Source organism: Gossypium hirsutum, chromosome A12 (assembly GCF_007990345.1).
Source record: "Gossypium hirsutum isolate 1008001.06 chromosome A12, Gossypium_hirsutum_v2.1, whole genome shotgun sequence".
Lineage (NCBI taxonomy): Eukaryota > Viridiplantae > Streptophyta > Magnoliopsida > Malvales > Malvaceae > Gossypium > Gossypium hirsutum.
The window spans coordinates 17,371,207-17,393,613 of record NC_053435.1 but is presented as its reverse complement, the minus strand read 5'-3'; the positions used below and the strand labels follow the sequence as shown (position 1 = coordinate 17,393,613).

The 22,407-nt window shown below is 33.3% G+C and overlaps 2 protein-coding genes across 2 annotated transcripts; one reads left to right on the top strand and one right to left on the bottom strand.

The window, feature by feature from the left end:
- Nucleotides 1–10,998: 10,998 nt before the first annotated feature.
- On the bottom strand, nucleotides 10,999–15,434 carry LOC107925711 (uncharacterized). The gene is made up of 10 exons (XM_016856439.2): nucleotides 15,383–15,434; nucleotides 14,619–14,709; nucleotides 13,738–14,521; nucleotides 13,468–13,655; nucleotides 13,024–13,306; nucleotides 12,588–12,790; nucleotides 12,166–12,451; nucleotides 11,924–12,082; nucleotides 11,604–11,762; nucleotides 10,999–11,271 (listed from the first exon to the last, which is right to left on the bottom strand). Exons 2-10 carry the CDS (start codon nucleotides 14,685–14,687, stop codon nucleotides 11,243–11,245), a joined length of 2,160 nt encoding a protein of 719 aa, XP_016711928.1. The 5' UTR covers nucleotides 14,688–14,709; nucleotides 15,383–15,434; the 3' UTR covers nucleotides 10,999–11,242.
- Nucleotides 15,435–20,502: 5,068 nt separating this feature from the next.
- On the top strand, nucleotides 20,503–21,197 carry LOC107925703 (uncharacterized). Its single transcript, XM_016856421.2, has one exon. The coding sequence runs from the start codon at nucleotides 20,567–20,569 to the stop codon at nucleotides 21,038–21,040; it is 474 nt and encodes a 157-aa protein (XP_016711910.1). The 5' UTR covers nucleotides 20,503–20,566; the 3' UTR covers nucleotides 21,041–21,197.
- Nucleotides 21,198–22,407: the final 1,210 nt, after the last annotated feature.

Here is a 22,407-nt window from a genome sequence, read left to right as displayed (position 1 = left end):
TGTTTAGCGCCCCAAGGAACGGGTGAAGTTTGATGGGCCTCCGAGGACTGAGGCTCCAGCTACATCAACAAAGATTCAGACCTGTAATGACTACGGGAGGCGCCATCCGAGTGAGTGCTGGAGGAAGATAGGGGCTTGTATTCGGTGTGGATCGATGGAGCACTATGCTCGGGACTATCCTCAACGATCTGATAAAGTGCAAGCTCTTGTATAGGCTCCAACTTCGGGCCCCGTTCAGCCTATAAGGGTAGCTCAGCAACCACCTAGGGGTCATGATATGGCCAGCAATGGTAACGATTATGGTTGAGGCTAGAAAGCACCAGGCATAAATACGGTTCAAACTGAGGCACTGCGAGAATAGAGACGACCCCGATGTTATAGCGAGTACATTCTTTATTTATATTATTCCATACTTTGCTCTGATTGATATTGAGTCTACACATCCATATGTATCTAGTACTACATTTGTGAAATTCGATATTTCTGCTGAGTGTCCTGCTAGAAAGATTTATGTAATTAGTCTGTTGGGTTAGTCTGCCCTAGTTGACAAAGTATATAGACGAGTTTCCTTTGGAGATTCATGGCGTGGTATTTTTGGCTAACCTGATGGAATTTTCGTTTGGAGAGTTTAATCTGATTTTGAGAATGGATTGGCTTATGGAACATCGGGTCAGTTTAAATTATGCCTCTAAGAGGGTTACTTTGAGATTTGATGAGGGTAGCAAGATCATTATGATCGGCGAGCATCGAGATTACCTTTCTAATGTAATCTCCACTCTTGTAGCTGAAAAGCTAGTTCGGAAAGGTTGCAAAGCATATCTAGCCTTTGTATCTAGTTCTAGTTTTGCTAAGCTTTCAGCCAAAGATGTAAGAATTGTGAGAGGCTTTCCGAATGTATTCCTTAAGGAGTTGTTTGGTGTACCTCTAGACAGAGAGGTTGAATTTGGTATTGAGCTGTTACTGGGTACAACTCCCGTGTCCATTGCTCCTTATCGCATGGCACCAAAGGAGCTTATAGAACTAAAAGCTCAGCTTTAGGAACTTCTCGATTGAGGGTTTATTCGACCGAGTGTGTCTCTATGGGGAGCACCTATTCTGTTTGTTAAGAAGATAAATGAATCTATGAGAATGTGTATAGATTATTGTCAGCTGAATAAGTTGACGGTAAAGAATAAATATCGACTATCAAGGATTGATGACTTGTTCGATCAGTTTCGTAGGGCGTCTATATTCTTTAAAATTGATGTCCGTTCTGGTCACCATCAGCTTAAGATTAAGGAAATCGATGTCTATAAAACTACTTTCAGGACTCGTTGCGGATATTACAAGTTTCTAGTTATGCCTACAACAACTCAATTTAGACCCTAATCGGAATAGTAGTTTCAGAACCACAAATCTGTAGTCAAAAAATTATTTTAATAATATTTTTGGTGTTTACAGCATGTGAATTAATATGTGTGAAAGTTTTGTATGAAAATTTTATCATTTGTGTGCTTAATTTGCAAAAAAAGACTTAATAGTATAAAATGCAAAAGTGACTCGCTAATTGTTAAAGTGTTATATTGCTATGGCTTTTATTATGTGGGGCCTTATGTTGTAATTTAGCCATTGAACATTAGCATGGACGGTAATGGACTTAAATTATATGATTTTTATGTTTATTTATAATGGTTAAAATGGTAAATTATGCGTTAAATAATAAATAAATAAAACAAAACATTAAAAAGGAATGCATTATCATCTTATTGTTGGCCGAATGTGAGAAGAATAAAGCCATGGATGAAGCTTTGAATGTTCAGCACTTTTGAAGCTAATTTGGGTATGTATTTTACTCGGTTTTTGATAATTTTTACATTTTTGAGGTCGTTGTTTCGTAAATTAGCTAGCCCATGCTTTAATTTTCGGAATTGATGAAGAATTTGTGATTTGTCGTTGTTGATAGCTTGAGGTTTTAGTGTTTGATAATGAAAAATAAATATGTGTTAATAGATTTTTATATTTAATTAAGCGATTTTTAGTAAAAATGCCTATTTGGGATTAAATTGTAAATTTTATAAATTGAGGGTCAAATTTTGAAATAAATGAAAGAAATGGTTTGCTAGGGACCTTATTGAAATTCGGCCAAGCATGGGTGTGGTCAAATTTTGAATATTTTGTGTTTTGTCAAGTAGGGACTAAATTTCGAAAAATGTGAAATGTTAGGGGGTAAAATGCAAAATTCCCAAATTATGTATTTTTAGATGTAATTGAATGAATATGTTATTAAACAAGCCAAATTTGTATTGAATTAGATCATGAAATGAGAAAATCGGATTTGGATCGGGGAAAGTTGAAAATTGTCGAATAGTCGTTCCGGTCCATTCGTGTTAGTACGAGGTAAGCTCATAAGTAAATAAATGTTGTTAAATTGAAATGTATGTACATTATATGTACTGAATTGAGTTGTAAAGAAATATATATGTGATGCCGAATTGAATCGAGCTTTGGAGAATCTGTTCCGATCATGGATTGATTGAATATGCGAAATTGAAAAAGTTTCGATAATGTGACGATGTCTGAAAAGTCCTGTAAAAACCATAGGAATAGTTAGGATACATATGTCATGACATAGGATTTCGATATGTGTTATCATGTGAGACCATGTCTGGGACGTTGGCATCGATTTGTGATTTACGTGTAAGACCATGTCTAGGACATTGGGATCGTATATGATTTCGTGTAAGACCTTGTCTGAGACAGTGGCATCGATATTTGATTATATGTAAGACCACGTCTGGGACGTTGGCATTGTACCAGCTTATGAGCTATTCGAGTATCCTTATTGATTCCGAACAATTCAATGGGCATTCTGAGAAATGAATAACTATGTGAAATTGTATCTGATTCAAGTACGTGTATTTGTTTATGAAATTCAGAAATGAAAGGTGAGTATGTATTATATGACCATATGTGAAATATATGACAATGAATGATATAAATGTATATAAATGAATGATGTGTTATATACGCTTGTTATATAAAATTGTGGTCCTATGTTTTGGACATGAGATTTATGAAACATGAAACATGGCTTTGATGTATGATTGCTTGGTTCTAAAACTTGAGCAGATAATGAAATTAAAATGGTTGAGTTGGTATATGCTTTGTATGTAATATATAATTAGTAAAATAAAGTTGATCTTGGTTGGCTATATGATTCATGTATGTGAATTTGGTTTATGTGAATAAGGGAATTATGGATGTAAGAGTTTGGAAGTGTTTATAAAGAAGTTGATATAACTTTATGTATGATTTGTAATAAATGACCATTTGGTTGGCGATGTAATGAATATGTGCAAGCTTGATTTATATGATTGAGCTAATGGTTGTTATTCGAATTTGAAAGCATGGTTATACATTCATTGATAAATAAGATAAGTGGAGTTATTTAATGTGGTTATATGAATTTACGAGTACAATGAATGTATATGTGATTGCAATTTGTTAAATTTGGTTTAGTGATATTGGTTTATAAATATCATTGAAATGATTTATTTGCTTATGGCTTACTAAGCTTCCAAAGCTTTCTCTGTGTTTTTCCTATGTCTATAGATTTTCAGAGACTTACTCAGGTTGGAAGTTGTAGGAGACGTCATCACACTATCCGGTTATCGCTTCGGAAAATAAAAGCTTTGAATTTTGGTTATGTGGCATGTATAGGCTAGTTTTGATATGGTCTGTTTTGATTTGAGTATATATATTGCCATGCGAAAATGGCTTACTTATGATGCTAATATTGTGTATATTTGGTTATGTATTGAGCTCATTTTGGGAAGTATGATTCATGGTTTATATGTATGGTGTAATTGGTTATATGATTCAGCTTGAACGTTGAGGTGAGATATTGGATGTATTTTCGACTTATGGTTCATATTCCTATAGGTAAAATGATGAGTATAACATTGATGATGCATTAGTTATTTGAATACGGTTTGAAAAGGTAAATAATGTGATATATTTAGATATATATATATGTATATGGCCAAGTAAAATGGTTATTTTGGTATGTTCATAGTTGAGAATTTGGTAATGTTTGATATGTGATTTTGGTATGTTTTGGTATAGAGAATGAATATGAAATTGGTTAATGATATTATGGATTGATTAATACATGTATGGAGTTGAATTTGACTGAAAATGTTGCATATATGATGCTTGATTTTGGACTTGTAGGGAAAACTCAAATGGGTGGAAAATTAGCCTTGCAAATGGTCTATAATTGCCTACACAGTTGAGAACACGGGCGTGTGTCTCGACCGTGTCCTTAAATGTTTAGTTTCAAATCAAGTCAGACTTGCACACGGGCCTAGCCATACGGACGTGTGCCCCTGTTTAAAGAAATATTTTCAAAGTTTAGTAAAAAAAATTTGTATGTGTTCGGTTTAGTCCCGACCCCTTCCTAATGCATTTTTAAGGTCTCGTTGACCTAAGAAAAGGACTTTATAATGATATTTGACTATGATATGATGATGTATAATTTATGATTGTGAAGTGGTCACAAAATGTTCTGATATGTTCGGTAATACCTCTTAACCCTAATCTGACGACAGATACGGGTTAGGAGTGTTACAATGCCTTTTAGGTTGATGAATGCTCCAATTGAGTTTATGGATCTGATGAACCGAGTATTTCAGCCATATCTAGATCAATTTATAGTAGTCTTTAGTGATGACATCCTAATTTATTTAAAGAATGAGAATGACCATGACGAGCATCTTTGAATAGTTCTACAATGCTCTGTGAAGAACAGTTGTATGCTAAGTTTAGCAAGTGTGAGTTCTGGTTGTAAGATGCTACCTTTCTAGGGCATGTTGTGACTGCCGAGGGGATCTGAGTTGATCTCAAGAAAATCGAAGCTGTGATATAGTGGAAACAAGAGAAGAATGTTTCTAAGCTTTGGAGTTTCCTAGGTTTGGCACGTTACTACTGATGGTTTGTCTAGGGGTTCTCTCTTATCGCAGCTCCTCTAACTAAGTTTTTGCGTAGGAACAGTCCATTTGTGTGGTTTGATGAGCAATAGGAGAGCTTCGACAAGCTCAAGTTCGTTTTAAAGAAGGCACCTATTCTGGTACAGTCTGAGTCTGGTAAGGAATTTATTGTGTATAGCGATGCTTCACACATCGGTTTAGGATGCGTTCTGATGTAGGACGATAAGGTAATAGCTTGTGCATCCCAACAGCTTAAGTCGCACAATGGCAACTATCCTACGTATGACCTAGAGTTGGATACAGTTGTCTTTTCTCTAAATATCTAGAGGCACTATCTGTTGGTGAGAGGTGTATCATCTACACCAATCACAAAAGCCTCAAGTGTCTGCTAACTCAAAAGGAGTTAAACCTTATGCAACGTAGATAGGTTGAGTTGCTTAAGGATTACAACTGCACAATAGAGTACAATCTCGGTAAGGCCAATATTATGGCCGATGCTCTTAGTCGTAGAGCAATAATCGATCTAAGAGCGATGTTCTCTCGTCTGAGTTTGTTCAGTGATGGGAGTTTGCTAGCTGAGTTACAGGTTAAACCAACCTGGATTAATCAGATTCGAGCCAAACAGGTGAGTAATGAGTCTTTGATTCTATGTTTTCGTCAAGTTGAAGCAAGTGAAACTTCTGATTTTAGATTGAACAGCAATAGGGTTCTATGTTTCAGGGATTAGATCTATGTGCCTAACGATGTGGAGTTAAGGCAATTGATTCTTCGGGAAGCACATTGTAGCCCTTATGCTATCAATCCCAGTGGAAATAAATTGTATAGGAATATCTGAGAGCTCTTTTAGTGGCCTAGTTTGAAATGAAAGGCTATTGTCTGACATGTTAGAAGGTTAAGGCTAACCATCAGTTGCCTTCCGGTCTATTTTCGGTTAACATTCCCCTGTGGAAATGAGAGCATGTAACGATGAACTTCATTCGTGGGTTACTTTCGATAGATTATTCACTTCAGAAGCTAGCTAAGTTGTATTTCTCTAAAATTATAAGACTTTACGAAGTTCCAGCTTCGATTATTTCTGATAGAGATCCACATTTTACTTCCTAGTTTTGAAAAAAAATTCATAAGGTTTTAGGCACCCGATTGGATTTCAGTACAGTGTATCACCCTCAAATCGAAGGATAGTCTGAGCGAGTCATTCAGATTCTGGAGGACATGTTCCGGAGCTGTGTGATTGACTTTTGAGGTAGTTGGGAAGAATATCTACCGCTGGCTAAATTCGTGTATAATAACAGTTTTCAATCTAGCGTTCAGACAGCACCTTACGAGGCTTTGTATGGTCCTAAGTGTCGTACTCCTCTACATTGGGCCAAGTTAGGTGAATGTCGGGTTTTGGGTCTCGAGTTAGTTTTTGAGATTGAAAATATTGTTAAACTAATTCGAGACCGTCTAAAGGCAACTTCTGACTAGCATAAACCGCATGCAGATTTAAAGAGAAAAGATATTGATTATTCTGTAGGTGATCAGGTGTTTTTGAAAGTGTCTTCGCGGAAAAGGATTCTCCGATTGAGACGTAAGGGCAAGTTAAGCCCGAGGTTCATTAAACCTTACCATATTCTAAAACATGTCAGATCTGTCACCTATCAATTAGAGTTACCTCCTGATTTAGAACGAATTCATGATGTATTCCATGTTTCTATACTGAGACGGTATCGGTCTGACCCCTCTCATATTGTCCCTGATGAGGAGATTGAGGTAAGACTGGATTTGACATTTGGGGAGGAACCTATTCAAATTATGGACCGAGACGAAAAGGTCTTGAGGAGAAAAACCATACCTCTTGTTAAGGTTCTGTGGCGGAATCATGGTACTGAATAAGCCACTTGGGAGCCTAAGGATTCGATTCATCATCAATACCCTTATCTGTTTGAGTTAGGTAAATTTTGAAGACGAAATTTCTTTTAGGGGGAGAAAGTTGTAATGCCCCAAAATTTGAATGTGTCTTTTAACGTCTGTTAATAATTAAGTCTTTATATATGTGGTTAAGTGTTCTGTTTATATGTTCGAGCTCAAGGGTTCGATTTTCACTGTTAAAAAGTTTTGTGATTATGTTTTTAAATTGACTTAATCTCTATCCTTAAACTATTGACTTAAGTTTAATCATGTGTAATTCTATGTCAAGAATGAGCCTACTGGTTCAATGGTTAAGATTATGTATACCTTCTGGTTCTGTGTTTGAGTCTCTGTGTATACGCTAAGGAAATGTTTTTGCTACTTGGTAAAATTGTTAGCTATAACTTTCCTGAATTAAATAGTTTTTTTAAACAAAACGTTTCTTCTTTCATGCTCTTATCGTTCTTATCCTTCTCCTCTTTCTTTTCTTCTCTTTTCTTTTTGTTGTTTCTGTAAACTATTACTGGGTTGAATTAGGAGTTCTACGTTACACTTTGTGTCGATTGGAAGGTTATTGTGTAAGTTCCACTTGTGATTCTCTTTTATTTTAGTGAGTTTTAGTTTACTATCGTTCGTTTTGTCAAAATGGATTTTCTGCTTGTGTTTGTTTGAATTATTTGGTTAAGCATCCGATTAGTTTCCTGTTTAGGCGAGGATCCTACAGAAGACGTTCCTCCAATACATTAGGCTTATTTTTCGCTTTTTTGTGCAAGGTGAGTGATGAACTTTTTAGTTGGGGTTGTGCCAAAGCTTTTGACATAATTTTGAGTTTGTACTTGATTTCTAGTAATCGTTGAGAATAAAAGTGTAATCAGTCACTGAATTATCATTTTTAGGTTCTAGAATCACTTCGGTTGTTCCTATGACAAATCTGTATCAAGTGTGTAACGAAAATCCATTTTTCTGAAATTTTTGAACGCTGGAAAACATAGTTGTTAATGCCACACGGCCGTATGCTCTGCCATGTGGGTCACTGTTTACAAAATAGGGTCACATGGGCTAAGGACACGGGCATGTATCCAGATCGTGTAACTCACTGTTTGTGCATTAGAGTCATACGGTCCAAAGACACGGGCATGTGTCCAAACTGTGTAACTCACTGTTTGTGCATTAAAGTCAAACGAGCCAAAGACACAGGCATGTGTCCAGGCTGTATGAGAGATATTTTGAGATTTGAGTCATACAGGAATGTGTTAGGTCGTATACTGGACCAAGTAACTCACTGTTTGGACCCACACGGTCGTGTGCCAGGCCGTGTATGACATTAAGAGAGCCACACGGGCGTGTGCTAGGCGTGACATAGGCTAGCCACCCAAGCCATGTGAATCCACACAGGCGTGTGGGCCAAATTGCTGAAATTTTTCCTAGGGCCATAAAAGTCATTCAAATCGAACGTAGACATTCCGTAGGGTCTGTGTGATTTGAATTAGACTGTATAACTTAATATCTAGTGTTCTAAGGTTAAATGATTGATATTTTGTATGTATAATTGATGTGATAACTGTTAATGATAATAATCTGTATCATCTGATCATGAAGTGTATCTGGTTAACTATATGTACATCTTTGATATTTGATATCTATAATCTGTATTTTCATTGGGTGAGATTGGTATAAAGAAGGAAGTGCTGGCAGTTTAATGATCTATCGAATTGGGTGGCTAAGCCACAAATTTGTGTCTAATTCTAGGGATTTATCGCATACCTATCTAACAGCTAATTTGTAATCACTCGAAAATGCGTCATACCGACACTAATTCGTGTATAGGACTGGATGGGTACTTGGTACCCTATATGGTATATTGGGATGGTTGAAGATGGTATGTAGCGGATGGGGGTAGGCACCTTATCTGAACTGTTACGATAATACTAAGCATCCTCTATTTCTGATTCTGTATCTGAGTTTAGGAAATTACTGTTATATGTATATTGATGTCTTGCTTTATTATCTGTTACACACATTGAGTTATAAACTCATTTTGATTCTGATCTATTCTGCATCTATATATGATCTGTTCTACACTTTATTTAAACTGTTACGACAATAATGAGCATCCTCTATTTCTGATTTTGTATCTGAGTTTGGGAAATTACTATTATATGTATATTGATGTCTTGTTTTATTATCTGTTACACACATTGAGTTATAAACTCATTCTGCTTATTGACAGAATTACAGGTAACTCGCAGACTTAAGAGGCTCGACGTGTCAGGAGCTCAGTCATTTTACTTTTCTAGATATTTTTCTGTTTATTTAAAATTTGAACTATCATGTGTTTTATTCTGAACTACGGTTCGTAAGCTTGGACTTCCATATTGGTTTGACTATTTAAATGGTTTCTGTTCGACGGAATTTAAATTACTTAAAGGTGGATTTTCCTTTATGTTTTGATGTAGCCTCTAGATTTGGTCTTATCGTCTAAGCCGGGTATGAGGTGTTATAGGAATTGCTTGGAAATCAGCTTCAATGGTGTTCTTCAAGTAATTTTTGTGCCATTCTATGACGGTTGTTGTCTCTTTTCTTGTTTTTAATCATTCATACATTCCTAAAGTGCCAAAAAAAATTAAAAAATGGAACTTTTAGTTGTCAGTGCACATGGTTCCTAAAATTAACACCCGTGTGGCTCACATGACCATGTGGTTTGCCCGTGTGAAAGTCTGTTATCCGTGTGTAGCTTCCAAACTTCTCCAATATTCTGATTTTCGCTCATTTTTCACTCCTATTGTTCTCAAGTGCTCTATTAAGCTTCAAAACATAAACTTAAAGGATTAGGATTATATAATCCACAATTAACACAACGTAATCACCCAAAGATACATTAAGAATGAGATTAAAGTATATTACTTTTGACACTTATCATTTAGATAAAAGTAAATTAAAAAAAAAACTTTTTTTCTATTGATATTAAGATTTAATTTTTTTTATTTGATTTATTTATATGTTGCAGTTAAATTTAAATTTAATATAATATAATAGAAATAATTTTAATTATACTTTTTTATTAAAAATATTAAATTAAGTTTGGACTCATTACCAATTAACTTGTATTCGCAACTTGTATTAGTTCGTCTTTAGAAAATATAAAATAAATTTCAAAGTTTGGGTATTGTTAAGTCGAGATTAGACCTGCTCATGGGTTAGGCCATTCAACCCGGCCTGAAAGCCAGCCCGAAAAGTGGGAGAGTTTGGGTAAAAATATAGACTCGAAAAATGGGCTTGGGCAAAAAAATAAAGCCTTTTTAGAAAACGAGTCTGGCCTCGAGTAAGGTTTTTTTGGCTCGAGCCTGGCCCAGCCAGGCCCGAATATGTAAAAAAAATGCTTTTTTTAACTAGTTTATTGTTGTTTTTTACTGTTTTGTTTCTATTTCTTCTTTTTTCACTATTTTGCTACCATTTCATTATTATGTTGCTACTATTTTATTGTTATTGCATAACTCTCATTTTATTGTTAATTTTATTACTATCTTAGTCGCATTTGCTTATTAAATTGTACCTATCTTAGTGTTATATAGACACATTTGCTTATTAAATTGTACATATCTTACTGTTATTTAAGTATATATATCTTTTTAAATTTATTTTCAATTTGTTAGAAAACATCTATTTTAATGTTTTTAGTATTTTTAATACATTATATTTTTTTAAAAATAATATAAAAATTAATACGAACAAGTCAGACACAAGTTTTAGCATCTTTATTCCAATCAGGCTTAGATAAAATTTTAGACCCATTTTTAAATCAGGCCGAACCTAAGCCTAACAAATAGACTTAAAATTTTAGTCCATCCCAGCCCCCAGCCCATGAGCACATGTAGTCGAAATGGAAGATATGAAGTTAAATTCAAATATTGTAATACTTAAATAGCTCTGTGTCGTATCAAATTGACACTTGAAGTGAAACATTAAAATCAAGCTCATTTTTAAATAATAAACAAGGCTTATTTTCAGAAACGTTTGGATCAAACCAGGGAGAAAACAAGGCCTCAGTAGATAGATGGGATTAAAGAAATCATCTCTGATTTTAGAAACAATTCTTTGCACATTTACGCCCAAAAATTCAAAACAATCAAAAGCTTGGACGAAAAGGAAATTCCACAGCAGACCCTTTTATTAATGGTAAGTTTAACTACGTTTCAACAAAGACAAACAAGGTTTTTATAGCAAACCTATGTTTCCTCTAGTCTATGGCCTTTCAGATAGCTACAGTCTAACAATTCATGGCCCTTTGAATTTATCATCTCAAAGATGCAAACATCACCAATTTCCAAGTTCTGTTCTTCAGCACAAGTCTTCCAACCATTTGTAACCTTTTTGGTACACTTGGTTTATGGGTCCCTTGGTCTTGTAGATATAGCTGCAAAAGCAGAAGTTCATGAAATGGTGCAATGTATGAATGTTTAAGCTCGATGCATATTTAAACTGACATAAAATCATACCCTTGCATTGAAGGATGGTATTCTTGCATTGAAGGATGGTATTTTGTAATTTATATTTTAGATTCTCCAGCTTCATCTTAGATTCATCAGGTATACCAATTTGCAATTCGTTTATTCGTGTCATAATTATGTTTAAATTATGTTTATATTCCTATAACTTTTGACAAGTTAATAATTTATATTTATATAAATTTTGACAAATTCATATATTCCAATTGTTTGTGTTCGAGGACATTGGAAATATACTTACTAGGTTTGACTTCCTCTTCAGCTTCTTGATATCCTGTGGTGGTGATTTGGGCAGCAGGGCTAAAATTTCCGGCATGACACTTGCCAAAATCATCATCAACTTCAACTTTCGGCACCAAGAAATCTTTAGATGCAACTTGACTGGCTATAGCATCATCAGCTGAATATATTAAAATAATACTAATCAATTATCTTGTTCGTGCTTCTTCTTCATGTCATGTTGCTTTTTGTATCTTGTTACTAGTTATTCTTTTTTCATATTTGTTCATGTTGTATCTAGCATTGTCAGGTTTACAGCCACGACAATGCAGATATACTTACTAGGATTAACTTCCTCTTCATTATCTTGAAGTCCTATGGTAGTGGGTTGGGCAGCAGGGCCAGGATTTCCGGCATAACAATTGCCAAATTCATCATCAGCTTCAATTTTAGGTACCGAGCAATTTTTGGATGCAACTTGACTGGCTTTCACATCATGAGCTGAATATATCGAAAAACATACTAATCAATATAGATTGAATCGGTCATTAATTTAACAATAAATCAAACAGATTCATACAAACCTTGCGGTGACACAGAAGAATTAGCTCCTGGTGCTGCTGAAAAGATGGAGACCTTGAATGAATTTTCATTGCGGTTAATCAGCTCAAAGACACATACATCACCAACTTCCAAGTTATTGTCCCGTGCAAAAGCCCTCCATCTATGAGAGAATTCAGCTTTATGTTGTCCACCAGTGACTACTTTAACAGCAAACTTGACAACCCAGGTTCGCCCATCAGAAACTCTAAGGATGGCTTCCTCCTTCTCTTCATCGAGATATTGGTTCACAAATTTGTATGGTATACTCTGGAGAAAGATAAGAAATCAAATAACTAAGAAGACAAATTTCACGTTTACTGATTTTTCATATTCCTAAAAGTGCCCATATCTTATGCAAGTGCTAGACAGTATTCGAGCATTAATACAACCTTCTAAAACTTACCAGGCTACATCTTATGGTCAAGTATCTGGGTTGCATTACAACCTTGAAAAAGGGGTTTTTAGATTTGAAATTACTGGCTTTTTGAATTGCTCTTGCTTTCTCATGGGGCGTTAGTGGTCGAATCGAGCAATGATGCTTAGACTCTGTGCTTCCCGGTATTGATGAGCTTACATTATCACCAATTTCCAAAGAGTTTATTCCACCTGATAAGTATCAACAAGAGAGTATATTCAAATCTTGGCATGATATATGCTAACTAAATGCTTATTCAATAGTCATTTGGAGGGGGGAAATATATATTTTTATACATAAGCCCGTAAAGTTTGAACCCCAAATTCTGAACCAGTTCAGCCTGATATTATATCTTGTTAGACCCAACTTGAAAGAGTCAGATCAAAATAAGAAAGTTTGACAAAATTAGCAAATATTTACTCACCCAATGGAGAACTACAACTTGCATCTTGATGAACACGGTAAATAATTACTTTCAACATGATTTCTGTTTGCGAAATCAGCTCAAAGACACAAACATCACCAGCTTCCAAATTGTTGTCCAGCATAAATTGCCTCCAACCAATATGGATGGTTGCTTTTTTGTACTTGTTTCTGGTCATATAGCGCAAGTACTGAGCAGACCAAGTTCTCCCGTCCGAAGTGCAAAGTGTTAAATCACCAAGATCTCTTGTCAGGAACTTCATTGTAAAGTTCTTTGGTATGCACTGTTACCATTAAAAAAATTTTCAACATGCAAGAAGAAAGATGCTTGTAGTTTAACTCATCTTTACATAAGAACGCATGGTTTCATATGAAAGTGAGTGTCACCAAATGCAAAAACAATCTCATCATGTCATTATATAGCAGGTTTCAAGAAGCATTTTACCATTTTTCGACCAGGATTAATGTATGAAGGCTGCATTGTGACCAGGAAGAATGGATTCTCTGATTCAAAGGAAAAGGCTCTTTGAAGAGCTTTATCGTATTCGATGGCTCCAAATGCGCGTCCATCTCTAGGAACCTTGGTTTTCAGGCCTTCTTCATCAGTTGACGCATCTTCACGATCTTTTCTATCTGAACGAGTTCTCTCATAGAATATCAACACAATTAAGGATCATAAAATAGCCAGATTTGGCAATATAAAAATTGCACTTACTTTTGTCCTTTTGAGCAGTTTTCAGTTTCTTTCGAGGCTTAGAACATTGTGATTGCGGTTTCTTCTTCCTAGTTTCCTTGCATGGAGGAGTCTCATACAAGGTTTTATCACAAACATCATCTTTAGCTTCTTCTTTGACGGGTTTTAGACTCACTTGATCTTCACTCTTGTTATCTTCAATATGGTTCTTGCATGGATATTCAACTTTAGAACATTGTGATTGTGATTTATTCCTCCTAGCTTTCTTGCATGGAGGAGTCTCATACAAGGTTTCATCATAAACACCATCTTTAGCTTCTTCCTTGACGGGTTTTAGACACAATTGATCATCACTCTTAGGATCTTCAATATAGCTCTTGCATAGATATTCTGTGTTAGAACATAGTGGTCGTGATTTCTTCCTCTTAGTTTCCTTGCATGAAGGAGTCCCATACAAGGGTTTATCACAAACATCATCTTTAGGTTCTTCCTTGACAAGTTTTAGACACATTTGATCATCACTCTTCTGATCTTCAATATGGCTCTTGCATGGATATTCAATCTCTGATGCACTCGTATCAAATATGAGTACCAGAAACTTGCCATTACCTTCATATTTGAAAACCAGGAGATGCCCATACTTGAGAGAGAAATACTCAGAAAATTCTTGCCATCCATTTTGCAACCAAACAATACCATCAGATTTTGTCAGCTCAACATGCCATGTATCACCACTTGGAACAGTTAATAACACTGAATTTGATAACCCATTTCCATATTTTCTCACAAACTTTCCAGGAATCTCCTGTTAGAAAGTATGCAAACATCAGAAACTTAGAGAGATGGCAGAAAAATTTCGAACAAATAATAAGAAATATTAGAGAGAAGAGAAGAAGGCTTACAAGCTTCTTATCTCGAATATTGGCATCTAAAATGATCTTGAAGAAATGGGGTGTCTTTGGTGTAAACATGGAATTGTTATTCTCCTTCTGGCTGCAAGAATTTGTAACAAATCATTAGTGAACAGCTAAGGAAATGCTTGGTTTTTGTGTTTCATGGATTATATACATAAATAGCTTGGTGTGTTGCTCAATTAATTCCAAGCTAACCAATTCAAGGGTTTGCTTAAACCAATGAATATTATCTTATGATCTTGTTGAATACTCGAATACTGACAAATAATAGAGTTCAATATTATTTTCTTTTCTGACTAATAAATGTAAAATCAATAAAAGAAAAGTTATAGAAAATTCCGATCAAAACAATTTTCCTTTTTGTGCATTGCAAAACAAAAATATAAGTACATTAAATGTGTGTATGATCAAATATGCCAAATTCAAAAAATTCTGAAACACTCTGGGTTTTATAGTTGTCTTTACCTAAAGGAAATGCCTAAGCCACGCTTTTAACAACACTGATTCAAATTACCACTAATGCAGGGTTCAAGGTAGAAGTCTAGCAATGAATGATCAATTAAACTCAGAGAATTAAACTAAAAGAATGAACCCAACAATTCAATGTTTGCTTTCTCAGAACGAAATAAGGTGGGAATATATACGAAAGATTCAATTGTAATGAAATTTAGAAGATGAAACTGAAGTTTGAAGCTACATGAGAATGTACTAATTTAACAATATAAAGTTGAAAGCTGAAAGTAAACCCTGACCAAAGATTTTGGCATTCCAAACTTGATCTTTGAAGTGGCAGTTGAGAAAACGAAGCTTTGGGTCTTCGGTGTTAAGATCTTCCAGGGAGATTAAGAACCATAAATCTTCAAACCTTGATTGAATTTCGACTGTTTGAGATTTTTTATGTTGCACCAACAGTGGTAAAACAACGGCAGCTAGGCTTTCTTCTTCTTTTCTTTTTTTTTTCTTTTTAGTTTAGACACTTTCTGCTTTTTATTGGTTTTTTCTTTGGTTTAATTACAAATTTCATCTCTTTATTTTATAAAATTGAAAAATTAATCTTCTTTCTTTATGAAAATAATCTATCTTTTGATTTGCCTGGTTAAAATATTTAACAAAAACTGAGACATTATAAGTAAAGTTGAATAATACTATTAAATTTGGTCATTAAATTATTTATCATTGATATGTAAGAACTTAATAAAAATTAGTTATTCGTATTTACCAAATATTGGACTAATAGTTTTGGGACCAAATTCTAAAATTTAATTTCCATAGGGAGAGAGTTCAAAATTAGACTTTTTTTTTCTTTTAAATGATCTTTACAAATTGTAATTTGTGTAGGATTTTAAATGTGTGTGTGTTTTTTCTAATGTATATATAGTAAAATATACTAGTGGTAACTAAATGAAAAAAAATTATTTTTTTAACGATAGAGCTTTAAATGATTGTTTTAATGCGCCACTTTAAGGGGAAAAAAAGTTATATTTTTTCCTTAGATTTCAATATCCATTGATAAAAAAAAATTGTTGATTGGACTAGTCTTTAAAGGCAATAGGGTTGGGACGTGGAGACGGAAGCTGTTAGGACTTTAATAACAAAAGAATAGCAATTTTGGGTATAATAGGAATATAATCATCAGAATTAAGGTCAAACATTGATGTTGAGATTAAAAAGAATCCAAAAAAAAAAAGTTTGGGTGTGCGACCTCCATTTTTATCAAATAGTGTTGAATATATTGAATCTCATAACCCATTTGAGATGAGACCATTATGAAATAATCAGGGCTTACATCTTTGGTTAACTCTTCTACTAAAAAAAAATACAAGGTGAAAACTGTGATGGTTCAATATCATATAATTTGATTAAAAATTTTTAATTTTTTATTATTATGTTGAGAAAAATATTTTTGATAATATCTTTAATCACAATTTTTGACAATATTAAACTTCTCAAACAACACTTTTAAAAAATACTTTTTAATCATAACAACAATGGACAACCAGCTGTCGTCCACAACATCATCTCGAACTGTATCCCTAATTCCTTATCCTGTATCCTAATTCCTATCCTCTTGTACCTAAGTATTCACTCCCCACTCTCACTAATATGAACCTCTCCTGTTTAAAGCTGAGATTATATAATGTTGGTTTGTCGCAATAAAATTCAAAGCTCCACATCTATAGTTACCCAATTACTACAAACTTGTATTAAGCCCATTTGTCAAACAAATCATTAACTTCCACTTAACAAATATGGGAAAACACTTCGGTTCCTTCACCATTGTTTTTTTTCTTTTTTTTTCAAGCTTCTTGGGCATTAAAAATGAACTCCTTATGACATGACGTCCAAGGAAACTTCAACACAACTTTTCTACTTTATATAACTTAAGAAATATGGTAAGTTATATAAAGTTGGCACATGATATAGCATACAAATTCATACCGGTACACAAAAGAGATGGGTGCAATTATTAATAAGAGGTTATAAATCTAGGGACCTTTAGTTGTGAGTATCACAATCAGAACATATCAATCAATTTAAGGTTTTTAGAATCTTATTATTGGTTGAATGAATTAATTCATTGAATTAACAAGTTTGATCGATCCATTTAATTTGATTAATAAATTATTAAAAATTTAATTCCACTGGTTCAATTAGTTCATATTAATTCTCGAGTTAATTGGTTCAATGCCCTTCTTCAAACCAGTATCCTAGCCGATTTTCGATCTAACCAATCGATCTAATCCAATTCAAACAACCTTGATCAAAACTTTGGAGAACTAAATATAAATCATCATATTTTTAAAATATTGATAATAAAGTTAAAATAACATTTTAAAAGAACTTATAAAATTTAAATTGTTTTTGATATAATGTCTAGAATTGTTCATAATCTCTCCCAACCCATAAATAAAAAAATAAATTATTTTCAACAAGTTCGAATCAACGTTCACCTACATTAATAACAATACAAATATTAACCAAGTTCAAACTCAATTAATTAATATAAAATTGTTAACTTTAAAAAAATACATAATCTATAACATTACAACATTTATATATGTTGATTCATCGATAGGATTAAAGTGGATATGTTAAATATAGGATAAATTGGGCTAAACCCAAATAAATGCCCAAACTCAAGTGAAACCTAAACACTCATTTACTATTAAAAATTATTTCTATTACATGATTAATAATAACAAGGCGTTTAATTCACGAAATCTTATATTCATAATGATAATATATGATTTTATAAATATCATTATTATGTTCCGATGTCAAACATGTCATAAAATTTTGGAATATAAAGATAATCTCAATTACATTATTAGACAACTATTATAGTTTTTAATTAACAGTGTTAAAATTAGTTTCTTATCCATATAATATTGAGTTCTAGTATGGATTAGATATGATATCCACCAAATCATGAATCTATGACATAAAACAAAACTTCCTTATTGGTGCATGGTATAAATGCATTTATCATTAATTGTCATTCAATTTAATTGTTTTTTTTTTGAAAAAATATATATATCCTCATGTATACAATGAACCCATTCATGGAGTCATCATTTGTAATTCTAAATCAATACACAATAATTTGATTTGCTTGTAAAGAAGATTTGATGTTGAAGCATGATCAGTTTGACCATATAGACTATTAGTCCCCTTAAGGGACTACCAAATGTGCTTGACAACTTTGTATTACCCACAAAATGCTTCATGTTTTGGACAAGGAAGGAAGTTTCATGGAAATGCCGATGGCTACCTTTATGATCCCATCTGCATGATTGAATCATAGATACTAAATCCCACTCAAATAAGATTTGGTTATAATATAAATTTAAATGTTATAGGGGAAGGGAGTGCTTTAAGTGCATATATATAATCATGAATGTAATGTGTTAATGTCGGTGGGTGGGGTTTAATTTCCTGTTTGCCAGCTTGTTTTGCTCTAATAATCCAATGGATTAAGCAAATAACAAATGTATAAAAGAATGTTACAAAATCAGATCCTTGTCGATTATCGAATGCACATTCTCCTTATTTGTGGAAACTTCAAATATAGTTTTGCATTATTAGGATTTTGTTTGCTCATCATCTTTTAATTCAGTGAAAACTAGACATTTATTCAAATAATTGATTAAAAATTTTGGATTCGAATATCTTTTTAAAATATTATAAAAGAAAAGGAACCACATGAAGCTTCACAGGAAAGGACTGCATAGGACATATGTTCTCATGCTTCAATTATTAACCTTTATATTTTATAAATAGATCAACATCTTCTTAGATATTGCTCAATGAATTAAAACAACAAAACTATGCATTTTTTTTATACTATCAGCTTCACTTGTTTTTCGTAAAGTTTCAGACTTGACCGATCCAGTTTCTTGCCTACATTGATATAGAAAAATCCAATTAAATTATCATGGGAGGAATTTATAACTCAATATAACCAGCTATAGCCATTACAGCTCAAGTTGATCCCAATTCCATTACACGTGCACGTGTAAACGACGAATCAACGATTGAAACATGACAGACATGAAAATCCTGACATTGTCCACTCTTCATTCAAACAAAGACCAAGTCGCAAGCTTCGGTGAAGAAGCCCCCTAAAATACTAAAACAAGAGACAGTGAGCAGCGGGAAACATGGAATTGGGTGACGATGGCATAGCAGAGAAGGGAAAGGGAAGCTTTAGGCTTGATTTTGATCCCAAAACACGCCACCTGCTGTCTGGATTTGTCGGCCTTTACTCTTCCGGGGACTTTCTGTTCCACGTGTCTTTTCTCTTGCCATGCAACAATTTCATCCTCTTAAGCTTCCATGGGAGAATCGTGTATCGCCACGTTTCTCCCTTATTATTCTTCCTATTTTGCTCTATTTATCCAAATACCCTTCATTTTTCAATCTAATTACCCTTTCTATCACTTCACTTGTTTCCAATAGGTAAAATCAATGCCCTCTCCATTTAGCCATTATTGATTTTCCCGGTCTCCCAATATTTCCATGTTTAAATTACGGTAGACTTCTTATATTACGAGTTAGATTATATTTTTTTTAATTTAAAAAATAATTAAATTAATTTTTATATGTTAAATTAAAAAATAAATTATTATACTTAACATGTCATGTGTACTTTATACTGATACATAAAACTTAAATTTTAATAATAAAATTTGATAATAACTTATAACAAAAGAATCAATATAATCTTTAATTTATAATAAAAAAATTATTTTATCCATTTTTTTAAAATATAAAAAATATAATATAATATAACTCTTAATATAAAAACATTCATAATATTTTTAAAATTATTTTAGCCATATGTTTTAGTTCGGTCCCATTAACAACTTAGATTTGCAAACTCTATTAATGCTAGCTTTTTCAATGGTTATGAGATTAAAAAAAAAAAGAGAACAGAAAGTGGAGATTCTTGTTTGGGTTACCACTTGGATGGTAATTTAGTGTTTTTCATGGCTCCAATTCGAACCCTTTTAAACATTTATGTGCAGTAGCCATGAATGGAAAGGTGCAGCAATCGATGATGATACCTTTAATTAAATTAGCCTCCATATTCATCCCTCCGATATAATCAAACAAGTTTTTTTGAAATGATGGTGTTGGCAAACCCAATAGTCCCTGTCAGTGTAATATCATCTTGAAACCAGGGTTGATGTGTTTAAGACACTGATCCTCCGGCACTTATACAACCTGTCACCACCAACTTACAGGCTGGCAACTGTTCCCATAAAAAATGCTTATTCATATTTCCCATATCACGACAAAATCATATGTGGTCCAAAATCCAAGGCCTCCCTTTTCTCCATTCTGATCTCTCATATATATAAACTCTCCCCCAAGCCCCTCCTTCCACTTGCCCCATTCACCACCAAAAAAATTAAAAAAATAAAAAACTAAAAATGGGTATTTGCAGTTCTTGCGATTCAAATCATGCAGCCACAGCCAAGCTGATCCTCCAAGATGGAAGATTACAAGAGTTTCCTTACCCTGTCAAGGTTTCTTATGTTTTACAAGGGAATCCCACATGTTTTATTTGCAACTCCGATGAAATGGACTTCGACGATGTCGTATCAGCGGTTGAAGAAGATGAGGAGCTTCAGCCCGGTCAACTTTACTTTGCTTTGCCCTTGAGTTGGCTTAAACATCCTCTACAACCTCAACAAATGGGTGCATTGGCTGTTAAAGCTAGCTCTGCTTTAATGAAAAGTAATAATGGTAGTGAAAAATGTGGGTGCAGATGTAAGTCTGTTACTCCTTTTCCCGTTCCAGAGGAGGTTGCTCGCCGGAAATTTGCCTCCGGCGGCGGTGGCGAGAAGAGAGGGAGAGGAGGGAGGAGAAAGTTTAAGGCTATATTGAGTGACATTCCGGAATAGATAGGGTTATTTTGGCAAAAGAAGAGTGGTATATTTGTAAATAAGTAATGATGTTGAGGGCTTGTTACTCTAATCAATGGTAGAAATGAGAGGTGGTCGACCGTCTTCTGGATGTGTATAACCTTCAAACTTAAAATTCTAATCTCCCTTTACATCATGGATTTGCCAATGTGAGGACCGTGTTGCAATTTTACCCCTATTTGGGTCGAAAATGAATTCTACACAATATCCTGTCATTCATTAACTACCATTAAAATTATTAATTAAATTGATGGGAATTAAATAAATACTAATATTTTATTGACAAAAATAATTTATTTAGGTTTTCAATTTTATAAAATAAAATTATTTTTAATCATTCATTTAAAATTTTATATTTTTAGCTATTAAATTTATATTTTTTTGGTTAAATAACTCCAAAATAGATTAAAAAAAAGGTAACATTTAATAATTTTATTAACATGGCATACTTATGAATTATCACGTGAGTATTTAATTAAATTTTAAATTTTAAGATTTAAAATTTTATGAAATTTATTTTTAAAAATTAATATCATTAAAATTATTCAAAAAATATAAAATTTATAAAAAATATTTTTAAATTCTTAAAAATTAATTAAATGCTAATATTTTATTTACGTGGAAATTCATCACGTCAGCAAAATTAATAAACGTAAAAATTATTTAAGAACTAAAAACAATGAAAATTAAATAAAAGATTACAATAATTTTTTTTTGTAAAATTAGAGGATAAAAAATATCATTTTACGTATTTCATTAAATTTGCATATAAATTGATTTTTTCGAACTTTGATAATATGAGTCTGAGCAGGGAGGAGATTGGCATCCAATAGTCGTTTTCTTTAATTCATTGATTTTGTTTTTCATATTAATTTTAGTTTCCTTTCATTTTAATTAAAAATAGATAATATAAATAAAATACATTTTATAACGTTGCAAAACATTTTATTCTATTAAATCCTTTCCTATATGCTTCTAAAATGAATTGTGAAAACAAATACATATAAAATAATAGATTGACTTGAAAATTTTATGAAAAAAATATATTTATTAAAAAATTATATAAACATCTGTAGAGTGTGGCTTGTATTTACAAGTCGACGTCTCGACAAAGAAGAGTCAACACTATGATGAGACGACCACGACATCTCGACGAGAAGATTGGCCACATCCCGACGACAAAAAAAACAACGTCCCAACGAGGTGCATGCAACATTGCGACATGTTTCCCAATTCAACCGAGTTTTCTTCTCCTGTTTAAACTTTGTTATTGCTTTCTAGTTAAACTCTGATTAGTCTAGGTTATTTTAGTCATATTTAATGAATTTAGTCTATAAAAGGGGTTG